This window comes from Trypanosoma rangeli, assembly GCF_003719475.1.
Source record: "Trypanosoma rangeli strain AM80 chromosome Unknown Tra_15.4_contig_00139, whole genome shotgun sequence".
Classification (NCBI taxonomy): domain Eukaryota; phylum Euglenozoa; class Kinetoplastea; order Trypanosomatida; family Trypanosomatidae; genus Trypanosoma; species Trypanosoma rangeli.
In genome coordinates this window covers 8,899-33,163 of record NW_021705883.1, presented here as the reverse complement: position 1 = coordinate 33,163, position 24,265 = coordinate 8,899, and the positions used below count along the sequence as shown (strand labels likewise).

Below are 24,265 nucleotides of genomic sequence, written 5' to 3'. Positions count from 1 at the left end.
GTGAAGGATGAACTGCGGCGCGTGTGCTACTAACGGGGAAAGAGCGGTCTGTCACTGCCCCGCAAAGGCGCATCTCAGACGGGTGACTCTGGCATCAGCTGTCGTAACTGCGCGTCCACACGCCTAATTTCCTCGCAAAGCGGGCTGAGCGAATGAGACGTCAGGTGCTGACGCAACACCCGCCGGTATACTTGAATGAGATCCTCCTCCTCACGCTGCTGTACACTCAACATACGTCGCTTGTATTCAACATCACTAAGTACCCCCGCGCTGTCACCGTCCACCTGCGTAGCCCCGCGGAGACGCAGCAGCGTCAATTGCAGGTGCGTCACCGTTGAAGCCAGGTTGGCCCTCAGCGCCTCTGGGTTTCCGTCCTCCGCCTCCCCCAGACGCAGCCGTCGTGAATGGTCAGAGGTCAGTCGCGCCAACTCAATCTCCTGCTCCTCCACACGCACCTCCATTTCCTCAAGCGACATGAGCATATCCTTCGCCGCGGCGTGAACCCGCCGCCACGATGCATCCTCCTCCTCTCGTTCAAGCTGCATGCGGGCGAGAATCGGATGAAGTGCCGTCACAGGAGCAACCACTTCCGTGCGCTCAACCTCTGTTAGTGGTGCGCGTGGCTCGTGTGGTGCTCTTTTCATAGACGTGCCCAACAACTCCCGCGCCCGCTCGACAAACTCTCCCGGTGGATGACCGTACTTTTCGCTGAGAGCCGAAAGCAACTCCCCCTCCAGACCCTCATACTTTCGCTGCAGACTCTCCGCGTCCGTGACAGCTTCAGCTGCGTCCTGCGAGAGCCCCATAAGACAAAATGCAAGTACCTTCGATAGCGTCTCCAACCTCCCCGCCGGAGCCTGTGAGTCCGTGGAGGTGTAAGGAGCGGCGAGTAATGCTTCCTGCCGACTTGGCAACGACTGGGCGTTCTCCATCATCTCTTTACCCCAGCAATCCTGCTCTCTATATCTCTATTTATCTCTGTCTTTGTATGTTTGTCTCGCGCGCACGCAAACGCCACCGTAAGGCCGCGCCCTCCGCCCCTCACTCCCCCCGCAACGGCAAAACGAGAAGGGACAGAAAAAGCAAAGAAGTACATAAACGGGCCTCCACATCCTCTGGAACCCGTTTTTCTTCCTTGCAATGACTTGATTGCACCATCTTCTGAGCAAACTACCTCCATTTTTTTTTCTTCTTTTTTTTTTTGCAAAAAGAAAGAGGGAAAAAAAAAGAAGAACCACACCAAAGCGAAGAGGCGGGGGAAGGGGATATTGTCCCTACCGTGGGCGTGGTGTCAGCACTCTCATATGTACGCGCGCACACACAAAACTCACGCAGTGGACCACACCCGCTGCTGTCTACACACGCATACGAAAAGAACGCTACTTCTAACTTGTCCCAACCAATCCACTCCACTCCCTGCACACCTACACACACACACCGCCACCCGCGGCGGGAAAAGGGCCTTTGCCTGCGTTGGCTGGTAAGAGACGGTTTTGCATCCCAATGTGGTGGCCACGCGCATCCTGCAAATATGCTCCCTAAGAGAAAAGGAATTTTTTTCCGTTATCCCACGGCCAACCGGGTTTTGTTTTTGTTGTTGTTGTTTTCCCTTTTTTCTTCTTTTGGTTTGTGAGGGTTAATCACGCCCTCCCCCTTCCCTTACCGCTCCCTCCCTCATCCTGCGTCGCTGCACACAAGGCAGACGTCCCTTGCACTACATAACACTAGTAGATCTGGGTCCGCTGCAGCGTTAGATAGCCCTTCTCGTCCATAATCGCCTCGCGACTGGTGCTGCAGAACCCACGCTCGTCCACAAGTTCCGTTAGGAGACCCGCATTGTTGTAGTACCCTGGGGAAATGTGCGGTCCTTTAAGCTTCAGGTTTCCTCGCGTGTTAGCGGAGAGGATCGTCGCGTCAGCCGTGCCGCGGTCCCCCACAACCTTCGCCTCCGCATGCGGCACCATGCCACATTGCCCCCGCTTTAGTGAACGCCATGTGAGCATGTAGGCGCTCTCCAGCGGGCCTCGAAAGACAAAGACGTCATCAAGGCTAAGTTCCTTCGCTAATTTCTGGATGTACTCATCACTCACAAAAGGTTCGCTAGCATCCTCAAACAACGCCACCCACTTCAGGTGTTCGTACTGGTCGGCGTCAAAGTTGCCCGTGTGACGAAGCAAAAGATCAAAGTCCGCCCTCTTTCCCAGAATACCCTGCACCTCCTCAACACACAGCTTTTCAATCGCGTTAAGGGCATGGTCGTCGGTAAACATGTCACTGTGGATGTGCACAAAAACTGCCCCTGACGTCAGTGCCGCGTACGGGGCAATGATGGCGCCCACTGGATTAATGTGGTGGTTTGGCATCACCCCAAAACGTGTCTCCGCCTTAAGTTGCATGAGTCGCGCGAAAAGAAATCCGGCATTGACGCAGTTCCTGTGCGAAAAGGTAATGTGTAGTTTGTCCTCCACCGCAGGGTGAGGATCCTCCAAGGCCAAAATCGGGTCGTCCGGATGCAGCAGCGCAGAGAGGCGGCGCAGGCGTTGCTCGTAGTACGAAAAAGGGCCCCATACGAGCATCTTGCGCATTGGCGTCACACCGAGTAGGTTCATGTTGTGGTCCGTGATGACCACCTTCTTCAGGAAGAAGAACTCCTGCGAGTGCACCCACTGAAACTTCTGCCCCGGGTACGAAAGGCCCAATTCGGGAATGACGTTGTAGATCATGTCCCAGAAATGCATGTTGCGCTCCACCAACGTCCCCTGCTTCATCTCGGGGACTACTATCCACTCGCGGGCAATAAAGTGATTGGGCTGAAACTCGTTCAGATAGAAACGAAGCTTGTCAGCGCTGATGTTCTGGTGCGGCACCACCGCCAGCAACGCCCCCACCTTCGCGCAAGCCAACTGTAGCACAAACGTCTCGCAGTTGCACGGCTGAATTGCTAGTACACGCTGGCCAGGACGAAGACCCGTCTGCAGCAGTCCATGGGCAAGAGCCTCACTGTTCTTTCGTATATCGGCAAATGCCCACCGCACCGCCTGGTGCTCAATGCGCAAAAAGTCTTTGTAGTACATCTTCCGTGACTGGATGTTGACGTAGTACCCTACAAGCTGGTCGAGCACTGGCACCTCAACCGGCCCCTTCGCCTCCGAGTAGTTCTTTCGGGACCCCGCGCCCGCCGCCGCGGATCCTACTGCAGCAGCAGCAGGCTCTGTATTCAAACGCGCTGCAGCGGCGCTGCAGCGGCAGATGCTTTTCGTAAACCGACGAAGCATCTGCCCAGCTCTTCTCTACGTCGTGTGGATGGGTGGGTGTGTCCAAAGCCTACGTACTCGTTGACTCCTGTAGTTGCTGTTGCTGTTGTTGATGTTTTGCGTCCCCTCTTCTCTCCCCCCTTCGCTACTTCCCTCCACTGACTCTGCGCAGCAAACAGAAAACGAACATGGTGAGTGGGGGGAGGCGAGAGAAAAAAAAAAAAGAGAGCGAACGACTGTGTGTAAGTGTGTGCGTGTTTATGGATTCAAGCGATACAACCGGAGGGGAACAGACAAAATCATCATCAACATCAAAATTAAAGAGACACACACACGCGCGTACACAACAAAACAACAAAAAAAAAAAAACTTTCCGTGAAATACACACCAAAGCGATGGCATCTCTCACGGACTCAGTTCTGGCCAGCGCGTATGAGGTTGAGAAGCGAGCGGGTGTCCCAAGCCTTCACGGCATCCCGACAATCCGCAATAAGACGAGTCTTGGCCTGCCCAATGCGTAGCCTTCCAGCCTTCATGATGTACGCATTGATTCGCTTCAGGGCCGCCTTCAACTCGTTGTAGTTGTTGTATCGTTTCAGGTTCTCCGCAACAAGCTCCTTATTGAGATCATATAGCTGCGCGTACAGACGCCGCATGTTGGGGATGTCGGACAACAACCGAGCGTCCTCCGCGTGAAGAAGAAGCGGTTTTACATTTGCAGCAGCGTCCGCCATGCTGCTGCTCAGCTTCAATCGAACCGCGTTGAATTCGTCCACGCAACGAATAGTGTCCTGAAGCATCTGCAGCTCGGCAGGGAAATGGCAAACCGCCGTGGCCTCATTCACCGTCGCCGCGCCCAGGCTCTCCACCACCTCGCCGCACACATCCATGGTTTCCCCGAAAATTTGTAGCTCACGATGCTCCGTGTGTCCTTGAATCACCAGAGCACCACCACTCCGCATGTCAATAAGCTCAAGTCGAAAGTCACCCTCCGTTGCAGGGCTGCCTGGAAGCGCAAACGCCTCCTCCATCCATTTTCCCAAACACGTAAAGAAAAACCCATCCGGTAACTGCAGTGTAACATACCCCGTTGGCTCGCTGAACGGTGTCGCCTGGCCCTTGTCCCACCGCTGGTACATGACAAACTTGGGAATGTCTAGTGCGAGCTCGTGAATTTGGTAGTTCTCGGCGTTCGTGGCCCCAACCATTACGGAAGCCGTCACCCGCGCCTCTACACACCGTTCAATGTTAACCGGGCACACAAGCGTCGCTGAGGGGTTCTCCATGGTGAAAAAGGTGCACCCTTTACCGGGGAACAGTATCTCGCTGTGAAGAATGCAGCCTTGAATGATAATGTCGTGCTGGCCGTAGCGCACCGAGAAGACAACATCCAGCTGTCCAGTCTTTGGGTTTGGAAGCAGCTTGTGCTGGACCACTGTGCCCACCTGCGGCAGCGTCACGTCCGTGTCACCCGTGCGCTTTCTGGCCAACTGCTCCTCCACGATGGCAAGCTCGGCGGTCAACGCCTGCTTCTCCCGCAGGAGCGCATCCAGCTTGAATGCCCCCTGACTTCGCAGCACCTCTTCCCGCCCCTCCCCCACCTTGTTCGCCAGCTGCAAGCCACGGACGGTTCCGTCAACAGTGCAGATGAGAGGAAGTGGCTGTCCATTCTGCCGGTAGTCGTACGCAAGCACCGCACTGACAGGGGCCGCATACGTATCTCTAAACAACACACCCCGCTTCTCCGTGTCATCACCGCGTACCTCCACCCGTCCGCTGCTCCACCCAACAACAAGCTCAGGCACATCGTCAAAGTCCACATCACAAAATGCGGCAGAAACCGGTCGGTGCCTCCCTTTGACACGCCAAACACGCTCGGTCCGGTCGTACACACCAACGGTGCCATTCGCAGACAAGTACGCAAACCGGCCTGGAATCCCGCTGTACACAATCTGGTGCACCTTGTCCACCTCCATGATGCTGGCGATGATCTCCTCCCCGTCAAACACGCGTAACTCAAAGTCATCCGAGGCAGCCACCAACGAGGAGGGAGCGTCACTAGGGTGGGTGCCGGGGAAAGTGGAGGTGTGTCCGCCGTGGCTGTTGTTGTTGGCCTTCCACGGCATAAGGGCCAAGGCTGTGACCTGGTCGCCCGTCACTGTCCACAGCATCTCTGACCCACTCTCGTCAAATCCGTTGATTGTGCAGATACCTCCCACTATAACCAACGGCTGCGGATTCCCATTGCCGCCAGGTCCCTTCACCGTGTTCACCACACCCCACGTCATCGCGTGTACCCCATCCTCCATGTTCTTGTAAAAGAACTCGCTATTGTGTTCTACATCATAGGCAAGTAGTGAGGTCGCCGAACCAAAGTAAAGAGCATCTGCACCTTCTCTGTCGGGTGTATCCTGCACGCGACCCACCGCCAACGCCGTGGGCAGCTTACCAAAGCTTAGCGTCCGCAAAGGCGCCACGGTGCTTTGTGCCGCGCTGCCGCCCTTTTGTAAAAGCGTTTCGTGACTCGCACTTGTGTGAATCACGAGCTTCTGCGTCGCTGTCGCACATACAAGCGATGGCGTCCTTCCATCAAAGCGGCCAATCACCGCCAGCCCCTCCAGCAGCGGCGTGTTCAGCTGCAGCTCAAACGCGGGCCGCATGGCGTAGTAATTTGTCGGCGCAGACATAAGTGGGGGGAGGGGGCGAAGCACCCAACAACCAGGCAACGAAACGACACCTGCATGTAGCCGTTGAGCCAGGCAACGTCGATGCCAACCAACCGCCCACAAAGACAAGGAGAAAAAGGAGAAGAGAGAGCGCACAAGAGGAAGAGAGAATTGTGTCCAGGAAGAGGTGGTAGAAAGTCTGTTGCTGTTGTTTTTTTTCTCCGTCTTCTTGCTTCAGGCGGAGAGATGCGCAAACACCACGGCGGCAGCGAATGAAAGTGGGGGAAACAAAATCCTAGGAAGTGAGGCAATTCAATCATATTTCCCTCCCGGGTAAATGACTAACACAAAAAAAAAAAAAAATTAATCATTCACGCACACACACACACACTCAAGTACATAAATCTGCACGGACAGCGAGAGAAGCAAAAAGGTGGACAAAGGCACACATGTAACCTAAAAAAAAAAAAACCACACACACAAGAGACGGGAAACCACGAAAGCACACATACACAAACAGGCGAAGACGAAAAAAACAAAAAAACGAAAAAAAACGAAAAAACGTCCAAGAGATGTTGCTTCATCGCCGCCTAGTAAAAGCAAACAGTCAAAAAAAAAAACATTCTTGTGCCCTCCTTTTGTTCCCTCCACACGACAACGCGGGTGCAGCAGACACACCAACCCGTGCCGGCGAGCCCCGAATGGAAATGCGGGGGGAGCGACGACGTCCAGCGGACAACCCTACAAATCCGCCCAAAAACAATCAAACAAGAGAAAAAAAAACAAGGAAGAAGCGCAAGATGTCAAGAAAAAAAAAAGCAAAAAGAAAAACAGAAAAAACAACTGGCGGCAAGAAAAAAAAATAGTGATGTTTTCCGCATTGCCCTTGCGATGACGTGTATAATTAGGATCAGCCACCGCAGCGACCTCAAGGGCAATTCCTCGCTATCTAATGATCATCAGGGTACCGATAAAAAGGAGGAAATTTGCGCCCCTTATCCCCCCCCACCACCTCCTGCACAGGGCGGGGAGGAGAGAGCTGTACAGGGTTGCCGGGCTTTCCAAAAGTGTCCTTTGTAACGCACTGTGTGTAATGACAACTTTGGAGAGAAGCAGATAATATGCAGCCGTTTTGTCTTTGTTTTATCCGACACCCGTAAAGCCAAAAAGACACCCTTCACAGACCCCCACAAGAAGAAAAAAAAAATGCTGCACGCATATGTGAAGTGATAATTACGTTTTTGGACAAAGGAAAAAGGGGGAAAGAGTGAGGGTGCGTGTGTGGGTGGGTGGATGTGTGAGACCACAAGGGCAACAAAAATAGCTTTGTCTTAAATGCGTTTTTAAGAGAGATAGTGCATTATCACGTCATGCCTTTCCTTTGTTGTTGTTTTTCCTTCATCTTATTTTTTTTTAAGCCGCTGGCCTTCCTTCTTCTTGTTCGATGTTGTCTTTTTTTTATTATTTCTTAATTATTGTTCCCGTTTTGATTTTGTCTTCATCCCCCACCACTCGTATTTGACTTTGTCCCGCCGGCTTGTTTACCCGCTTCTTTGTTTACTGTTTCTCTCTAGGGGGGAGGGGGAGAGTTGGGGTGCGCTGTGAGTCTCTCTGTGCCTGCCGCCTCGCCTCGTGTGGGCGGGTGGGCGCAGCAGTGACTCACTGGCCCCGTCTGTCCCCGCTCCGTCACCACCCTCACCGTGTGTCAGCGACGGTGGGTGGGCATGCGCCAAGCGGGCCAACGTGGGTGTGCATGGCTGCTTCCACCCTGCACTCCAGTCCGCAGTGCACGCAGGTAACCACATGTTATTTAGATCCGCAGATCGGGAATGTCAGAGCGTAAGATACAGACAAGGATAAAATAACACAGGCACACAGAAGCACGTATAGCAAAAACAAAAAAAAAAAAGGAAAAACCGTGCCAGCAAATGGCAGCGGACAAGAAAAAACGGAATGAAGTAGAAAAAGAACGTACGTGAAGCGGACGAAGGAAAATAGGTTTACTACACACAATGTTGAGGCCTAAAGAATTGTACTTGGTATGATGCCCCTCCCCCTTCCCTCGTCTCCCAAAAGTTCTCGCGGCTCAGATGGACGCATTGAACACGCATGCAGAGCGAAAGCAAAAAAAGAAGGATACTTCCTCTTTTTCCCATATATATCCTATCCATTTGATTTGACGCACAAGTCGCACGCAGGCAAAAGTCATGGGCAGATATATACAGATATCATACGTCTTGCATTGGTTTAGTGCAAACCCAGACATACGCTCTTTACACCAAGTTCAGTGTTCATCATCCCATCAAGGTCTCGCGCCAGTGTTTTCCTTTGGCGTTGAAAGCAGTCTACCGTCAAGGCTGTTGTAAAAGGGATCTTTCTACACCCCACGTCTCAACACATAAAATGTTCTTTGGCTGCCTTTGTTATCAGTGTGCTGCAACAGTGTTGTGACCGTCATTCACGCATTCACGTGCAACATACCATTAGCGGGTGGTACACGTTGTGGCCTCCAACCCTGCTGTGGCGTGTTGTTTCACTTCATTTTTTTTTCCACCGTCAAAGAGCTCTGATGCCGTGATGCTCTTTTTCTGCTTCTTGCGAGAAGGGGACACGCCATGGCCGCCAACAGCATTGCAACCAACGTGGGGGCCACCTTTGCTCTGCCCCACACCATTCCTGTAAGGAAGTGCGCCACCTGCAATGCGATTCGCATAACGGTTCAACTGGCCCTTGTTCAATGCCGTAGTGTGGGGAGGCCTTGGGTAAAGCATCCGCCCGCTGGGATGGGCGTTGACCAAAGAAGATACCTGTGAAGAGAGCATGGGCAAGTCTGGCAACTGTTTCCTCTTAATTGTCTTTTGGGATCTACTGCGTGGACCGCCGCTGGGGACTCCACCGTTGTCGTTGCCTCTGTCAGAAATGGCCGCCAAGACCGGCGCCGTGCTGCCCGGAAACACCACCTTGCCGAGAGCCGGCGTCCCTTCGTGTGTGGTGCCCTCCCTTTCCCTTTGCTTCCCCTCCTCCTCCAAGGATTGCGCACCAGAAAGGGAGAGGTATGAGTGTGCGTGGCCTTCCGCAGTCTTGGCCTTTTCGCTGAACCGCAGCCAAGGGTGTTGCTGCAGCTGCGCCGCGGAGGGCCGCTCCTTTGGATCACTGCGCAGGCACTGACCAATGAAGTCCTTGGCATCCCCAGAGATGTGCGGTGGCACCTGCTCCTCCAACCGCCCTTTCATGATGGCAAACATCACCGCCATGTGGTTGTCTAGGTTCCATAGGGGTGGGTGACCCGTCAGCATCTCCAACACGCAGCAGCCCACAGACCAGATATCAGCCATGCAGCTATGCCCACTGCAAGCAATAACTTCTGGGGCCATAAAATTCGGAGTGCCAGCGACACTGTCTGTCACGAGCGTCGTCTGCAAGTCTTTACTCGTGCCAAAGTCTCCCACCTTGAGCACACCATCCTCAGTGAGCAACAAGTTATCACCCTTCAGGTCACGATGCACAATGCGGCGTTGATGGAGGTACTCCAGTCCCTCCAACAATTGTTGGGTGTAGTTCCGCGTCTCATCCTCGGAAAAGGGGCCATTCTCCCGAAGCTTCTGCGCAATGGTGCCACCGCCAACGTACTCCATGTAAATTTGTAATGCGCAGCTGGCCTCCTCGCGTCGAGCAGAATAGTAACAAACAATATGTTTGTGGTCTAGCTTTCGCATCACACGTATCTCACGCTCTAACGCGCGGAGCTGAAGCTCCACATCTTTGCTAATGTCCGCCATGACAAGAATCTCCTTTATGACAAGCGGTAGGCCCGTATCAAGATCGATGGCGCGAAAGATGTCGCCAAACCCCCCACGTCCAATGCGTTCCTCACGTCGCACATTTATAATCTTTGGTCGCCGCCCAACCTCCGCGGTGTTGGAGCCCTCATGTCTCGGAACGATCTGTGCAATGCTGGTTTCTGACACCCTGCGGTCAAATAGGGCTGCAGGGGGGCTAGTGGCGGGAGTGTTGGCTGCGACCGCAACAGGAACCGCAGCCGCTGTGACAGCGGGGGTAGACGTGCGGCGGCTGGGAGTTACTGCGCCAAACTTGTCACCTACGCACGTCAGACTGCAACTATATACGCTTTCCGGGTCAAACAAGTCGGTGTAGTCGTGGGAAAGTAACTGGGCGGAGGAGCCAGTAATGAGGGAAGAGGACGAATACAAGGAATCCGCGCTCGTCACTCGCGTTAGACTGGGACTCCTGCTCGCTGGGGTGCCACAGTTGGCTGACGACGTCAATTTGATGGCCGGCGTCTCGTATACTCCCAGAGCGGGGAATTTTTCACCTTGCATACCGGTCACGCTCACCGGCTCGCTAACGAGATCATCCACAACCTCCTCGCTGAGCAGCGTGCCGCTGCTCGGCGCCGTTGACGGAGGCCGCTCGGAGCCGCTGTCGAGTGGTACAAGGTGGTTCACGGCCGGGGAAACATTTAGGCTGCGCACTATGCGACGAGGTGTGATGATGCCCCCTGACGTCGGTGAGAGTCCGTTCATACATGGAGCTTCCTCAGCACGCTCGGCTTCTATCGTAAAGCAGCCAGCAGGAAGCAGTATACCCCGCTGCGTCGTCTCCTTGCCCTGACGGCGCATACCCACACGCTAAAAAAAAAAGTCACTCTCTACCTTTGTATGCTTGCTGACACTCTATTTTGCTGGATTTGTTTGTTTATTCAGCGGCCTTTGTGTTTCCCCTCGTGTTTCACCTCACTTAATGTGATATATTTCCGCCAAATGCTTTCCGACGTCTTCAACACGCAGGTGAGCGTGAGGGAGGACACGCAACAATAGACAGTGACGAACCGCAAGCCAAACAGACGAGTCGCTGATGTGGAGTAGAAGCCCGCAAAATGGAACGAAGCCTCGGCACGTCGCCGGCAGCTTTTGATGTGTCCACCCCCTTCTTTATATTTCTTTTTTGTGTGTTTTTGTTCGCCCCCGAAGCAACCTCACTCCCCTGTTGCCTGCGCCTCCCAGCACCGCGTGTTGCCTCCTAATAGAAAGAAGTAAAAAAAAAAAAACTCCTTTTCTGTGTGTATACCGTTGTGCTTTGTCTCCGTGTTTATTACTCCGCCTCCTGCCTACCTGTGTGTGCCGCCCAACGCCAAGAAGTGGTTTCAAACCGCGGCCGCTCCTCTACTCTAAACCGGTACTCAGCTACGCCACTCGCTTCGCACACACACACACGTTTCGTGGAATTACTGCGCAGCAAGGAAAAAAAAAAATTTGAGATGAAGAAGGAATAACAAAGCGAGGCAGCCTGCGGCAATGAGACACCCATTGCAGGCCGTGGTGGGGCTGCACGGCAGGCCCAAAGATGCAAACAAAAGATACGGCCCTGCAGAGAGTGCCGGCCCGTACGTGCACACACATACACATTCACACACGGTCTTCACGTTCCCCGTTAGGATCACAAAAACAAAATACATCACCTTTACGCTCCGGCACACCTCACTCACCTTAAGGCACCCACCACAAAAAGAGGCGGGGGGAACCTCACATGCCAAAATAAATATGCAAGCACGCTAACACAAACTGTTGTCATAGCAAAAAAAAAAAAGCATAATCCCTAGTATCCTCACGCTTCACAGGGAAAATGTGAAAAGGGTTATTTCTATCCCCCCATAGTTTCTCATTCTTTCTCGCAGCTTTGCAAAAGCTTCATTCCTTGTTTTCTCAACCTTGCCGTTAGCAAAAGGCCTGCTCGTGCCACCCAAGCGCCTCCCCCTTCTTCCGCTACAGATGTGACATGGGAAGAACAAACTTTTTTATTTCTCACCATGCAGGGAAACACAACGCAAAAAAAAAAAAAAAATCCAAGAAAAGCCTACCCGCTGCCGGAAACGTGATCCCTCCGACGAAACTAAAAATAAAAAATAAAAAAATTGAAGACAACGCGTATAGCAAGAGAAAAAGGTGCGTGTCTGACAAGGCATGCGGGCACAGTTATCACCTGTCCTCCTGCATGTATCGACTTCCGCCCTTGCTTCGGCTGAGACAGGAGTTTTATCTACCACTGTTGTTTAAAATTACAATCCTGACTCCACCACGTAAATTGATTTTACGTCAAAGTGCTGTTAATCCCATATTCTTACTGTTTGCAGGAGAAGTTGAGAAGGGGTGAAAAAGATAGAGAAAAAATAGTGAGGGGACGGGGGGGGGGGGGGAATTGAACATCGGGAGCCAGCGCCTTCTCTGATCACAGGACGTGCACCTGCTGCGGGGTGCAGACATTGTTGCTCACGAGTCCCCTTATGATGTCGCCTACAAAGCTTGGGGGGCCGCAGATGACGCACGACACGGTGGGCGACAACTTCTGCAGCACCTCGGTGCCCAATCGGCCCAAGTACACGTTGACAGTCTCAGGCAAGCTTGGCATCTCCTTCGTTCTGGTGAAGACATAGTACAGCTCAAAGGTCTTGTGGGGAGACTCTTTCACCGTATCCCCCTCCTTGCTGCCCCTCTCGGGGTCCACCCCGTAGGTCTCAAGAAAGGCTGCGATCTCCTTGCGCAGCAGCATCACCTCCGGCGTCTGGTAACTTACCACAAGTGTTACCGAGGCGACCCCATCCTGGAGCAGATGCCGCACCATTGTGTAGATCGGAGTTACACCAACGCCACCCGCAATGAAAAGCACGTGTCGCCTCTTTTTCGGCACCCTCAGAAGCGCCGCGTCCTCCTCAACGACCCAGTTCGGTCGACTCGGGCCCTCGTACTTCACTATGTCGCCAGGCTTGAGTGAGTGAAGGTAAACAGAAACCACTCCATGCGGATACTTCCTCACAGTTATGGTAAACGACGTTTCCCCGCATACAAATGGGGTGTAGTGCCTCGCCCCAAAGAATCCCTTGCCAGACGCATCAGGAACCAACACCGAAATGTGCCCACCGGGCAGAAGCTGCAAATTGCCTGAGCATGAAAAGGTGATATTTTTGATGCCAACTGCAACCTCCGTACTCTCGAGTACCAACGCCTCTTTCAACGTTACTGACACCGTCCCGGCCTTGGCCTTGGGGGCGCTGTCTGCAGCCTCCGCCGTTGTTGACACCAGGCGTCCAACAATAAACCGCTTTGCCAACTCCTTTGCAGTCCTGCTGTGAATGCGTGCAAAGATATCGCCCACCTCCTTTCCGACTCTGGACATGATGGCCGCCTCCCCACCCGGGTGGGACGCCACAAAGTCTGTGACATCGTAAATGATGTCATGTATACGCAGTAGTGCCCGCTTCTCCTCGTCAATCCTCCGCTGCACCTCCTCCTCCGTAAGCAGTGAGGGCACGGCCCACAACGTCCCAAGCAGGAACTCCTCGAGTACCTTGTGGGCCCCACCCCCATGGATGCTCTCAAAAGTCTGGCTCACCTCCTTGCCAACGTTGGCCTTGATGGCCGCCGCACCGCCTGGGTGAGAGGCTGTAAAGGTGGTGACGTCGTACACCCTGCCGTGAATCACCATAATATCACGACCCTCTTGCATGATCATGGCGTGCACCTCCGCCTCACTGAAACCTCTCAACGGAGGCTTCGCATTCACGTTCCCTATTGCGGGAGATCTTGAGGCTGGGCCTTCCACCTTCACCTTCAACGCCAACCCTTTGTTTTGAGAGGGTTCTTCTGCAGTTGTGGAGGCACGCCTTTGAGCAGCCCTTTTAGAACACAGAACACCCATCTTGACACCTTTCCCCACCCCTTTTCTTTTTCTCTATACCTTTCTTTTCTGGTTGTCGTTCTCTGTATGTGCCCTGGGCGTCGGGGCTGGAGCTGGCCGCGGCAGCTTCGTGCTACGCGTACTGAGCGCCACGTGGTGCAAACATATGGAAGAAGCATGAGAAAAGCAAAAAAAAAAGAAGCAAATAATACCATGCTGACGGCGACAAGTAGCTGTCTAGTCATAGTAGCAACGAGTAAACGGCGGCGCAGGCGTCACCAATAGTTATAGCGCCGTCAGTCGGTGTCAGTGGGAAAAAAGAACAAAACACCTGCACGTAAGGGGAGGGATGGAGAGAGAGACTAACTGCGGGGGCAGGAATGCATCGCTACTAAACGGGCAACAATTCTATCTATCTCTCTGCCTGTGCATGTGAGGGTCGGGGAGAAAGAGGAGTGTGGGCAGCGGGGCATCGGTAAGTCACACAGTGGTCGTAGGGCGGTTTGATGTTGCGTGGGAAGTAGGATGGCGGTACGGAGAAACGGCAATACCGCCTCACTGTGGGACACGGCCGCCGGAAAGCAGCGTACCCATGTGCGTCATGGAGAAAAACTAAAAGGGAGCGGACAGAAAGGAAAACGGAAGAAGCCAGCAACAAGTGTCACACACGAGGCGCAGCAGCAATAGAAGCTCCACGTGCACCACCACCACCACCACCATTACTGTCGCAGTTGCCGTCATTATCGTTCATTACACACGCAGACAGGAGAAGGGTGTGGGGGGAGACAGACAACACAATAGGCGCAGAAAAGTTTTAATCGAGACAAACAATAAAAAACGCGTAGTGGCAATAGTTTCACTTCTTTCCCTTCTTCTTTGACGCAATTTTGTCAAACTTCCCATTGGAGGCCGTCGTAAGGTGTTTTGTGACGGCGCCGAGATGTTTTGCCTCTTCCTGTGCTCGTGTGATGTGCTCCGAACGGCGCTTATTATGCTCCTCTTTCTTCTTCTGCTTCTCCAGTCGGGCCTTCTTCGCTCTACGGTCGTCCAGAAACGGATCGCCGCCCTCCTCCTGTGCCACGTAGTTCGGACCCACCTCCCGCAGCCAGTCATGCTTCTCGCGGTCCTCACGAGCACGCTTGCCCCACTTGTCCTTCCACATCTGCTGTCCCTCGTCAAAGACGCGGTTGGCCTTCTTGCGCTTGAGAGCAATACCTTTCTTTAAGGCAAACTTTTCCCACGCTGTGAGAGGTTTTGGCTTCGGTGGGGCCTTCTCGCGCGGCAGCCGCAGAACGGGCTGAGGCAGCTGCACAAGCGTCGTGCTTGCATCAAACTTCCCGCGTTTTTTCTTCGTCGGAAGCTCCTGGCACTCACCCAGCAGCACCTGCACCGCCTGCGTGGCAGACGCATGAAGGTCCTCCTCTGGACGCTGCGGCCCACTAATGAGTGACACGTTTGTGATGCAGAGCATCCCGGTATCCAGCTGATGCTCGTTCATGCTTTCCTGTTTATCCCCTTAATTGTTGCTGGTAGTGTTTGCTTCCTTATTTGGTTGTTTTGGCCGGTTGGCTTGCGTTCGACACGTGGTGCTCCCTCCACGTCTGCCTGCCAGGCCAACACGCGCAGAAAGGCGACGCGGCAACAACAATGCAAAAAGAAACAAACAAAAAATTCAAGAATCAAAACCAACAAATGGGTTATAAGAGCAGCTGCAGCGACAAGCGGAACCATTCCGTTGTGCCGCAGTGACCCTCGATGAGTGGCGGGCACAAGTCACCGTAACAAACGGTTTTGACACCTCCACACATATGCGTTCGCCGTCAGACAAGCCTAAAAGCTGCGCCCTCGGTTTCTAGCTGCTCCCAGTGGCGGCTGCTAACGTCCATCTTACTTGAGCTCCTCATACTATTCTCCTCCCTGATGACGATCACTTCACTTTAATCTCCTACGCGCATCCCTTTTAGCTTCTGCAGCCCTCACACTTAGTTTTACTGGCTTAATGTTCCTTGGCTTCAATCTCACCCCCTTGCAGTTCGCGGTTATGTTTACTTCTTTTTTTTTTTTTGGCGCCCGTCCCGCTCACACAAGGCTGTCCAGGGGCACGGCAACACCGCGCTCCATGGTGCCCCCCTCCTTCCCAGCGCCCTGGCGCAGCATCTTCACCTGCACCTCCCCGCGTGCCCACTCGTCGGGCGCCACCAGCACCGCCCGCACCGCCCCGACGCGGTCGGCGTAGTTAAAGGCCTGCACTACCTTCTTTTTGTCGAGAATGATGTCAGCGCTGCGGCCGGCGTCGCGCAGCCGGCGAAGCACCGCAAGCGCGTGCGGCCGCATGGACTCATCAAACGGGATAACAACGTCATCCACAACGTGTGGCACATCTGGCAGCAACAGCTTCTCCTGCAGAAGCTCCGCAATGACGCAGTCACCAAAACCGAACCCGGCGCAGGGGATCGCTGTAGGGCTGCCGTAGGTTGTCAACAAGTTGTCGTACCGCCCACCGCCGCAAAGGGCACGAAACTTCCCCTCACGATCAAAGCCCTCAAAGACGATGCCTGTGTAGTATGCCAGCCCACGCACCACGCTCGCGTCGAAGAGAACCCAGTCGCCGTAGCCGTAGGCCTCCATTTGCTCGAAAAACTGTCTCAGCTCCTTCACAGCCTCATGCTCCGCACCGATGCGCTGCGCAATCTCGTCAACAGACTTCAGGCTGAGCGTCGTGGTGATGGCATCCACTACATCGGGTTCAAGTCCTAGCTCGACTAGCTGCGCCTCTGCCTCCTCCCGGGGAATTTTCTCCATCTTGTCAACAATAACGCACGCCGGAGCGAACTTGTCAGGTGTCACGCCGGCCCGTTCCAGCACCGTTTGCAGCACCCTGCGCGAGTTAACCTTTATTCCAACATCCTTAGAGGACAGACCCAGACTCTGCATGGCGGAACACGCTGCAGAGACCAACTCCACCTCCGCCGCCACCGACTTCACACCGACGATATCCATGTTCCACTGATAGTGTTCACGACGGCGGCCGCGTGTGATGGCCTCGTAGCGCCAACACTGTGGAATGGAGTACCACTTCGCCGGCAAAAGCAGTGAGCGCCCCTTTCCAAGCAACAGACGTGCCAACGATGGCGTCATCTCCGGCCGCAGCGTCACCCGGTGACCGCCCTTTGTAATGAAGTTGAACATTTGCCCGGTAATTTCTTCGCCGGCCTTGCGAATGTACAGCTCCTCGGACTCCAGCACCGGTGCGTCGTACTCCTCAAACCCGAACCTCTTCGCGGTGGCGCGGAAAACATCAAACAGGTAGTTGCGGCTACGCATCGCCTCGGGCGGAAAGTCGCGGCACCCCTGCACGGGCTCTGTCTCCACCATGTTCTGTTGACTTTTCTTCTTGGACTTCTTCGCGACGGAGCCCGCGTCACCGGTGGAGGCGACCAGCGCCTCCTTCTCCGTCAGGAGTTGCTTCAACTGCGCGATCTCCGCGAGAAGGGCACTGTTATCCACGTCCTTCAACATCGCACGCCGCAGTAATCGAAACCCACGCGTCTTTGCTAAAAAAATGACGGCCACAAAAAGGGGAAAAAAACTCTCAAAATCCCTCTTTGCTTTCTTTTTGAACTACGCAGAAGGCGCAAAAAAAAAAAAAGGAAGAGAGTAGGTAATAAAAAGAGACACATAACACGCCAAAAGCAAAAATAAAAATAAAAAATGGAGAGGGTGCGGCGACCCCACATAGTCAATCCAAGAAGTCCAGGTGTACTGCGGCGGCAAGAAAGAATGTACAGTCACCCCTCGCTTCTAGACGCAGGCTCCAACGAGGCAGTGAACACCTCGTAAACTCGGTCCTTCATAAAGAGCTGGTGCAGCTCCGCATCCAGGCTTGCCACCGGACGCGCTGGCCGCCCTTCATACACAACGTAAGGTGCAAGCCTCAACCCGGCGGGCACAACACACCCTGCGCGCAGCCACACACCGTCAGGGACTTCTGTCCACTCCCCAATCACACAATCGTCCTCAACGTGTACGTAACTCCCTACTGACTTCGCCTCGCACACGGTTCGCCTCCCAATCATCGTGGCAGAGCCTATCGTCATGGGGGATGACTCAGCCACGGTTAAGTTCAACAAGGAGCGCAGCGGGGGGCGCACGACACACTGTTCACGGAGGATGACTGCCTCCGCAAGGGCTACGAAATCAATGTCTCCCCGAACGACCACCAACGCTTCCACCAGCAAGAAACCAGATGCTCGTACGTCCCCCAATAAGTGAGCCTTTTCGTGCACCCACCGTAAACCAGCATCACACACCAACTCAGTGGACACATCTCGAAGCGGTTCAGGGAAAAACGAAGATGTGAGAACGCAGGGTGTCCCTGATGTCATCAAAATTGGCATGTATGTGTCAGCCATGGAATGTGGCTTCACTTCCCTCCAACTACTGCCGAGGGGCCTCAGATGCAGGCCGGCAAGCTACTAAACACGCTACACAATGGTGTAAACAAGAGTTACAAAGTGCAGTAAAAAAAGGATAAAGCAGCTTATAAATAATATAGCGCCGCTGCAACGAAAAGAGACAGGGAAAACCAACGCCGTGGTGTAGTGTGCTCTTCTTCCATTTTCCCCGTTTTATCTGTGTATTTGTATATGTTTCACTGAAGCCTTGTTTTCCGCCGCTGTTTGGAGCGTCCCCGCAAAAACACAAGAGTCCCACAAATCGAGCAAGGCAGCTGCTGCAGCTTCTGCTGCCACGGAGCCAATGGACAGAAAAACGCAAGCAATAACATATATGTGTGCGTATAGGTGTCTCTTCGCTTTTCCACTACTTTTTTTTTCCCCGCTCCGGCTACCAGGGGTCAGTCCGTCGCTCTGCCCGAGTAATGGCAATCTCCGGGTCCCGCAACACCCAGTGCCCGCGATGGCGCAGAGGCAGTTTAAGTGAGCCCTCCCTTGGCGGAATCGCTGGGTCCGGTTTGGGTGGGTGCGGAAGCTCCGTCGGGAGCACGGTTTCCTCCCTTTCCCCCAAAAAGGACGATGCGACTGGATGAACCACGACGGAGGTCTTGAAAACACCGTTGTAGCCATTTGAGGTGTGGCGCATGCTCTGCTTCCCCAGAATGAGGTCCAACTGTCGCATAAGTGGGTCGTCGTGCAGGCGGAAGTACGACAAGGCGCTGTGCAGCTTTTTTGTGTAGAGTTTTGCCACCGTCAGTGAGGAAGACATTGTAAAGCACGGACGAAACATCTCAAGTTCCCGCATAAACTCACTCTCAATGACGCGACATGCCGTGGCGTTGCCGTCAGCCGCCGCATTCTTGTGCGCCAAGCGCAGTTTTATGAGCTGCAACGCACCGTCTAAAAACGGACCGGGGTTGTGGAGGGCGATTGAGCGGAGAAGCGGACACCCCCGCAACATGCTGCCCCGCCTGGATTCGGCAACTCGGTCCTGCCGCCTCCCCTCTCTTCGGAAAAGCGTGAGACAGTGGGGGGGAGCAAAGAGAGAGAGAGAGAGAGAGATGCACCGTGATCCTTGCGGGGCGCGCAAACACACGCGTTAAAAAAAAAGGGAAAAAGAATGCTGCAGTACATCATCAAAGACACCAGACCTTCCTTATTCCTTCCTTCTCTCTGCCCTTCACTGCCTCCTCCTTCAGCGCCACAGCAACGACAACCATAATCACGCGTCCACAGCAGTGCTCCCCCTCTCCCCCTCTCCCCCAGGTTCACTGTGCTCCGGCAAAGTCAACCTAAGGCCCATCGGCCCGACAAAGAAAACTTCCAACCACGTAGTCCCCCACGCATCACTTTTTATGTTAATGCGCAACGCTTGTGGAATTGCGGAGCCAACGACGTCGGCGTTCCTCGGGATGGCACGACAAGTCCCCTCTCGCCCTTTTGCCACGAAGAGCTGCTCTGTCGCACCAGGAGGCGTGGCGAGTGGCATAGCAGCTTGACGAAGCAACGCCCGTAAAAGGTCCGAAGGCCCCGCTCACGGATCGCCTGTGTAACCCATTTTCTTGCTCTTCACAATCCTTGGCATCTTTTTCCACTTCTCCTGGCGGGCAACGTTTTTGAAGGCGGCTCCACGGTCATACACGCGATCTTCGTGCACATAGTCCTCCGGAAGAAGTCCCTCCGTCTTCCACTTTTCAATCTTGTCCTTCACAATGTCATCGATCTTCGCGTTCGGATTGTGCACACTCGCGCCAAGGGCTGAAGGCGTGTAGTCAAAGTACAGCTGACGCGGTGAAAACTGTCGCGGGGCGCGGATGCTGCTGTGCCAACAGACGTGGTAGTACATCTTGTCGTTTTCGCTGAGCGGAATTCGCAGCTTCCCGGCCCCGTGGCCGCGCAGATCGGAGTACGTAACACGCAGAAACTTCACCTTACGCTCACAAAAGTTGAATAGGTACTTTTTTACGTATTCGTAGATGCCGTTGTCGGTGACAGCGTTAAGCGCAATCACAATAGAGCGCGCTTCCACGCGATCCAGGTCAGCCTGGACGTCCAACATCTCCTCTAGAAGAAGCTTGACACCCTTCTCGTCACCCATGCGTCCGACGCTCTTCAGCAAGAAATTCCACTGGGACGTGTCAAACAGGGGAGTGTAGTTCCAACCATGCTTCAGGCACTTTTGAAAAATAGGGCTCCACCCGCTATGGTCTATTTTACTGCAGTAGAACAGCATCGCCTTGACTAAGGAGATCGGCGGGGTTGCGTTAGCGCCATCGGCAATAAAGCGTGAATGGCAGTATTTCTCCCAGAGTGTCATAGCCTCCTTGCTTCGCTGGAACGCGCAGTGCTGAAGCACCTTCGCTAACCAAAGATCTCGCGTCACTTCATCTGCGATCAGGGGCGCCGTATTAATATAATCCGAAATAACCTCCTCTACGGAGGTTTTGGGTATCGTGCGTCCGTGGGGCAGTTTACGTAGCTGTGGCTCCAGTGCCACGCGAAAGACAGGATGCATGTCAAGCTCAATCCATACACCGCGATATTTGTTAACAAGAGAGTGAGCACCTTCATAGGGTGCTGTCATTGTTCGGTTGACTCCATATGGGCGCTCCATGCCCTGTGGGAGGTTGTAGTGCCAGTGGTACTGGCTATAGGCGAGCATAGGGGAAGTGTCTGGATTAACAGGGGTGTAGCCAACCGCCCTCCAAGACGTTCGCCGAAGCATCGGCGCCTACAAAAAAAAAAAAACAGATCGTAATAATACACACACTCCCTTACGCGCTCCCTCCTCTTTCCCTTAGCATTGGGGACCAAAAAAAAAAAGCAATCAAGAAGAGACAGCACATGCAGGGAGGGGAAGAGAAGCAAGAAAAGAGAACCATAGGCAGCTGGCAACAGCCGCTCAGTAAGGCAGCCCATCAGGCCCCTCATTGCTCACCCATAAGATGGACATTTCCCTGACAAATGTCAGAAAAAAAAGAAGGAAAAAGAGTATTGCTAAACCTCTGTGGTGGCACCCCCACGTTCAAACAAAGAAACAAAGGCCAGACTGCAGTGCGGGTCAAGGGAAAATGAAAGCGCCAAAATAAAAATAAAAAATTGAAGATATTAGTCCCTTCTTATCCTTTGCTTGCTCATGAACTCTCTAGATATTCAAGCTCTCCGTTTTTTATCTTCTAAGCACAAAAATCATGGTCATCGGTGATTTTGCGATGAAAATCATGCATCTCCTGCTCCCCCATGACCACTGACTTATTGTTGAGGGTCCTAGCACAACTGCTGGTGTGTTGGGGCACCTTTTTCTCCGCCCCCTCCCTCTCCCAAACTCCTTCACGTCTGCGCTTTGGTTTGTTTATTTGCCTGCTGTGTGTTCTTTTTTTTTTTGCACCGTTTGTTGTTTTCTGTTTGTTTGTTTTTGGTTCTCGAGTTACTGCTGCCGTAGTCACGCTTCGTTTTTGCCTTGTTCGCTCCTGTCCTTGTTGCTGTTTCTCCCTTTCCGTTGTAGCCCCCTCCGCTTGTTAATATGTTTTTTTTTTGGAGAGCGGTTTTCTTCTTTTTCCTTCCTCTTCTGATCGCCTCCAATCACCGGGCTCACCGTGCTGCAGACGCACTGAGGTCCCTCTCAGCTCCCGCCAGTCTATTCATTCCGTCGGATGAAGCAGTAGGCGCCAAGCTTGGAAACGCCAAGTTTCCTGGGACCACCGATTTGCTGCATGGGAAGTACCCGATACCCAGAACGTAGAAGTCCCAGCGGGAACGCAGCCACAAAACTAAAGAAGCCTCCATCGTGAGCAAACTCACAGTCAAGTACAGCCACAGATGCGTCGTTACAATCCTTAAAATTAAATCTGTTACCGTCAATGCGAGCGGATCCGGTGCCATATATACGAACCCTTCCGTTTTTCAAACACGCTCCCTTCATATCTTGAAGGCCAGCAATGACTTCTACCGTCACACCTACGGTTGCCTTCGCTGCAGCATCACTCTTAATGAGATAGCCGCTGCCCCCGTTGTCTACAAAACGACCATGGGCCCATATCTGAGCCTCTTGCACACTTCCAGTGTCGATGAACTGAACTCCCAGTTTGGTGGCCGTTTTAATGTTGTCTGCATTTACGGTAGTCCCTTCGCTAGAAAAAAGGGCAAAGTGATCGTCAAGGTCCTCTCGCATTAGTTTTGGGTCCTTTATGCTTTCCTCGCTGAACACCTGTGTTTCCCACGGCTTGTCACCCTTTCCCTCTGTGTATTTCAAAAACAAGATCTCCGATAGCTCCGCGGAGACATTTGTGTCACCTACATCAACCCTACCCCCCACCACTATCTTGATGTCCTCCAAGTTTTCTTTCCTCAGAAAAAATTCCTCACCGAGACGCAACTTGGCCAATCTTTCACGCAGTGTTTGCTTATTTGGAATGGCTTCGCCGTTAAAGTGGGTTAGCCAGTCATCCTTGGCCAGACCCGCCTTTGCAGCGGGTGTGCCTTCGACAACCTCCGTCACACGTACTCCAAGTGATTCCCTGTTCAGATCCGCCACGTAGCATCCGACAAAGGGTTTCAAGCGGCTCTGATACCCCATGAGAAGCACTTTTTTTCGCAGCGCTGCGGGACTGAACTTGGGATCACTGAGAATAGATCCCTCAAACATCAAGCCTTTTGCAAACAACGAGGAAAAATCTTTCATGGTAAAAGCCAGCTCATTCCCAAGTTCCACAGAAATCGGATTTACCGGGGGGAGACATAAAACAATAGGATAGGAGTTGGTTGCAAATCCCCTTGTTTGAATACTCTCTAGAATTGTTCGTATCGGGCAACTTCCACTACAAAGAACGCCCTTTTCATCTTTCTTCAAATTCAAAAGGAAGGCTCTAGAGCTATCTACCAGGGCACGATTGAGGTCCGTCTCGCTCTCAATCCTTGCTATGTTAACAGAGTAACGCGTCAACGGTTGCGTCATGTCTTGCCAAACATCGGCCGTCCGCATCGGGTCCAGGGCAGAGTTAGTAATAAAGCTTCCAAAGTAGGTGTTGAAGTTGTACCTATGAATTGCCCCACCAAAGCGTAAGTTGTACTTCTCCTTGACCTGACTATCTGTTAACTCTGAGTGCTGCGTTTCTCTGAGAAAGTTTCCATATTCCTTTTCTGTCATACTTTCCCTACCCTGTGCAAATTTCGAGAAGATGTCGATTGCTGGGATCGCAGTTGCGGAAAGAAGGTGAGTGACTAAAATATTTGAAAACCCAGTCGCAGTGTGGTTATTCTTATTTTCGTGTTTGGCCTTCCCCGCGGGTCGCTCAGCAGCAACCACCTCCGCCGTTGCTGATGATCCAGAATTGGTCTCAAGCCAGTCATAAAGCAGCCGAGAAAAACCCTCATCAACGCAGTTTTCCCGAAGATAAGGTAACGTGCTCAAAATTGTCTTTAGTTTCTCCTCAGCTGCAATTCCTTCGATAGTGTCCACAATCACACCCGTTGTTAAGCGGAACCTCGTGCGTGTTACTTCCACACATGAGTTCAAGAACGTCAATGCAACCTGCTGACCTTCGGCAGCTGAATTAAAGCGAAACCCCCCGCCCAAAACATTATCCGCTCCCTCAAGAATCAAACGCAGGTACCGCTCGGCGTTAGCCTGCTGCTCGCAGTTCCGTGGAGACATTGCAAAGCCCCCGTTGCCAGCGTTCCTCCTTGGGGAGTGAAGCCTCTTTTTAGGAGTTCCGGGGGAATGACGCGGCACCCTCGCCTGGGCCACTTTGGACTGAGCACAGCCCATGCTTGCAACTTCCCACGCAGATGAGGAGGTATACACCAGCTTAGAGTCAACGCCCGGGCAGAAAAATAAAATAAGACAAGAAAGGCATGGATTAAGCAAAGCAGGAGGTCCCGATAAGCAGACAGATAATCCGCAAAAAGAGGAAGTCCGCAGATGTACCATAAAAAGTTACAAATTATTATTATTTTATACACAAGAAAAAAATAAAACAAAAACAAAAAGAACATAATGCTTCCTAGGCCTTATCCAGCCTTACCTGGGGGCTGCTTGTTCATGTGGAGCTTCTCACCCGGCTTCAGTGTCTTAGCGAGGTAGCGCTGAGTGTACTTCAGACGCTTGAATGCACGACCGCGAGGACGCTTCTTCTTCTCCTGCTTGGCGACCTTTGGGGTCTGGTTCTTCACCTTGCCGGCACGAGCCAATGAGCCGTGG

The 24,265-nt window shown here is 53.1% G+C and overlaps 11 protein-coding genes and 2 pseudogenes across 11 annotated transcripts, besides 11 other annotated features; all 13 read right to left on the bottom strand.

The window, feature by feature from the left end:
* Nucleotides 1-74: 74 nt before the first annotated feature.
* Nucleotides 75-935, bottom strand: TraAM80_04674 (uncharacterized protein; the record flags this gene model as incomplete). Its single annotated transcript, XM_029381592.1, has 1 exon — nucleotides 75-935. The coding sequence occupies one exon, from the start codon at nucleotides 933-935 to the stop codon at nucleotides 75-77; it is 861 nt and encodes a 286-aa protein (XP_029238577.1).
* Nucleotides 936-1,191: 256 nt separating this feature from the next.
* On the bottom strand, nucleotides 1,192-1,523 carry TraAM80_04673 (hypothetical protein; annotated as a pseudogene).
* A 201-nt stretch (nucleotides 1,524-1,724) lies between these two features.
* Nucleotides 1,725-3,275, bottom strand: TraAM80_04672 (fatty-acyl-CoA synthase; the record flags this gene model as incomplete). Its single annotated transcript, XM_029381591.1, has 1 exon — nucleotides 1,725-3,275. The coding sequence occupies one exon, from the start codon at nucleotides 3,273-3,275 to the stop codon at nucleotides 1,725-1,727; it is 1,551 nt and encodes a 516-aa protein (XP_029238576.1).
* Nucleotides 3,276-3,599: 324 nt separating this feature from the next.
* Nucleotides 3,600-3,623: a microsatellite.
* Nucleotides 3,624-3,667: 44 nt separating this feature from the next.
* On the bottom strand, nucleotides 3,668-5,941 carry TraAM80_04671 (putative intergrin alpha chain protein; the record flags this gene model as incomplete). The annotated part of the gene is made up of 1 exon (XM_029381590.1): nucleotides 3,668-5,941. One exon carries the CDS (start codon nucleotides 5,939-5,941, stop codon nucleotides 3,668-3,670), a length of 2,274 nt encoding a protein of 757 aa, XP_029238575.1.
* A 351-nt stretch (nucleotides 5,942-6,292) lies between these two features.
* Nucleotides 6,293-6,314: a microsatellite.
* Nucleotides 6,315-6,449: 135 nt separating this feature from the next.
* Nucleotides 6,450-6,482: a microsatellite.
* A 403-nt stretch (nucleotides 6,483-6,885) lies between these two features.
* Nucleotides 6,886-7,136, bottom strand: TraAM80_04670 (hypothetical protein; annotated as a pseudogene).
* A 55-nt stretch (nucleotides 7,137-7,191) lies between these two features.
* Nucleotides 7,192-7,220: a microsatellite.
* Nucleotides 7,221-7,811: 591 nt separating this feature from the next.
* Nucleotides 7,812-7,836: a microsatellite.
* A 567-nt stretch (nucleotides 7,837-8,403) lies between these two features.
* Nucleotides 8,404-10,560, bottom strand: TraAM80_04669 (putative protein kinase; the record flags this gene model as incomplete). The annotated part of the gene is made up of 1 exon (XM_029381589.1): nucleotides 8,404-10,560. The coding sequence occupies one exon, from the start codon at nucleotides 10,558-10,560 to the stop codon at nucleotides 8,404-8,406; it is 2,157 nt and encodes a 718-aa protein (XP_029238574.1).
* Nucleotides 10,561-12,166: 1,606 nt separating this feature from the next.
* On the bottom strand, nucleotides 12,167-13,633 carry TraAM80_04668 (nitrate reductase; the record flags this gene model as incomplete). The annotated part of the gene is made up of 1 exon (XM_029381588.1): nucleotides 12,167-13,633. The coding sequence occupies one exon, from the start codon at nucleotides 13,631-13,633 to the stop codon at nucleotides 12,167-12,169; it is 1,467 nt and encodes a 488-aa protein (XP_029238573.1).
* Nucleotides 13,634-14,311: 678 nt separating this feature from the next.
* Nucleotides 14,312-14,331: a microsatellite.
* A 137-nt stretch (nucleotides 14,332-14,468) lies between these two features.
* TraAM80_04667 (ribosome biogenesis regulatory protein (RRS1)) lies at nucleotides 14,469-15,110 on the bottom strand (the record flags this gene model as incomplete). The annotated part of the gene is made up of 1 exon (XM_029381587.1): nucleotides 14,469-15,110. The coding sequence occupies one exon, from the start codon at nucleotides 15,108-15,110 to the stop codon at nucleotides 14,469-14,471; it is 642 nt and encodes a 213-aa protein (XP_029238572.1).
* Nucleotides 15,111-15,691: 581 nt separating this feature from the next.
* Nucleotides 15,692-17,131, bottom strand: TraAM80_04666 (putative histidyl-tRNA synthetase; the record flags this gene model as incomplete). Its single annotated transcript, XM_029381586.1, has 1 exon — nucleotides 15,692-17,131. The coding sequence occupies one exon, from the start codon at nucleotides 17,129-17,131 to the stop codon at nucleotides 15,692-15,694; it is 1,440 nt and encodes a 479-aa protein (XP_029238571.1).
* A 269-nt stretch (nucleotides 17,132-17,400) lies between these two features.
* Nucleotides 17,401-18,024, bottom strand: TraAM80_04665 (trimeric LpxA-like protein; the record flags this gene model as incomplete). The annotated part of the gene is made up of 1 exon (XM_029381585.1): nucleotides 17,401-18,024. The coding sequence occupies one exon, from the start codon at nucleotides 18,022-18,024 to the stop codon at nucleotides 17,401-17,403; it is 624 nt and encodes a 207-aa protein (XP_029238570.1).
* A 433-nt stretch (nucleotides 18,025-18,457) lies between these two features.
* On the bottom strand, nucleotides 18,458-19,027 carry TraAM80_04664 (uncharacterized protein; the record flags this gene model as incomplete). Its single annotated transcript, XM_029381584.1, has 1 exon — nucleotides 18,458-19,027. One exon carries the CDS (start codon nucleotides 19,025-19,027, stop codon nucleotides 18,458-18,460), a length of 570 nt encoding a protein of 189 aa, XP_029238569.1.
* Nucleotides 19,028-19,087: 60 nt separating this feature from the next.
* Nucleotides 19,088-19,128: a microsatellite.
* An 88-nt stretch (nucleotides 19,129-19,216) lies between these two features.
* Nucleotides 19,217-19,263: a sequence feature (GA-rich).
* A 337-nt stretch (nucleotides 19,264-19,600) lies between these two features.
* TraAM80_04663 (uncharacterized protein) lies at nucleotides 19,601-20,791 on the bottom strand (the record flags this gene model as incomplete). The annotated part of the gene is made up of 1 exon (XM_029381583.1): nucleotides 19,601-20,791. One exon carries the CDS (start codon nucleotides 20,789-20,791, stop codon nucleotides 19,601-19,603), a length of 1,191 nt encoding a protein of 396 aa, XP_029238568.1.
* Nucleotides 20,792-20,896: 105 nt separating this feature from the next.
* Nucleotides 20,897-20,944: a microsatellite.
* A 465-nt stretch (nucleotides 20,945-21,409) lies between these two features.
* Nucleotides 21,410-21,487: a microsatellite.
* A 216-nt stretch (nucleotides 21,488-21,703) lies between these two features.
* On the bottom strand, nucleotides 21,704-23,995 carry TraAM80_04662 (phospholipase C, delta; the record flags this gene model as incomplete). The annotated part of the gene is made up of 1 exon (XM_029381582.1): nucleotides 21,704-23,995. The coding sequence occupies one exon, from the start codon at nucleotides 23,993-23,995 to the stop codon at nucleotides 21,704-21,706; it is 2,292 nt and encodes a 763-aa protein (XP_029238567.1).
* A 32-nt stretch (nucleotides 23,996-24,027) lies between these two features.
* Nucleotides 24,028-24,057: a microsatellite.
* Nucleotides 24,058-24,265: the final 208 nt, after the last annotated feature.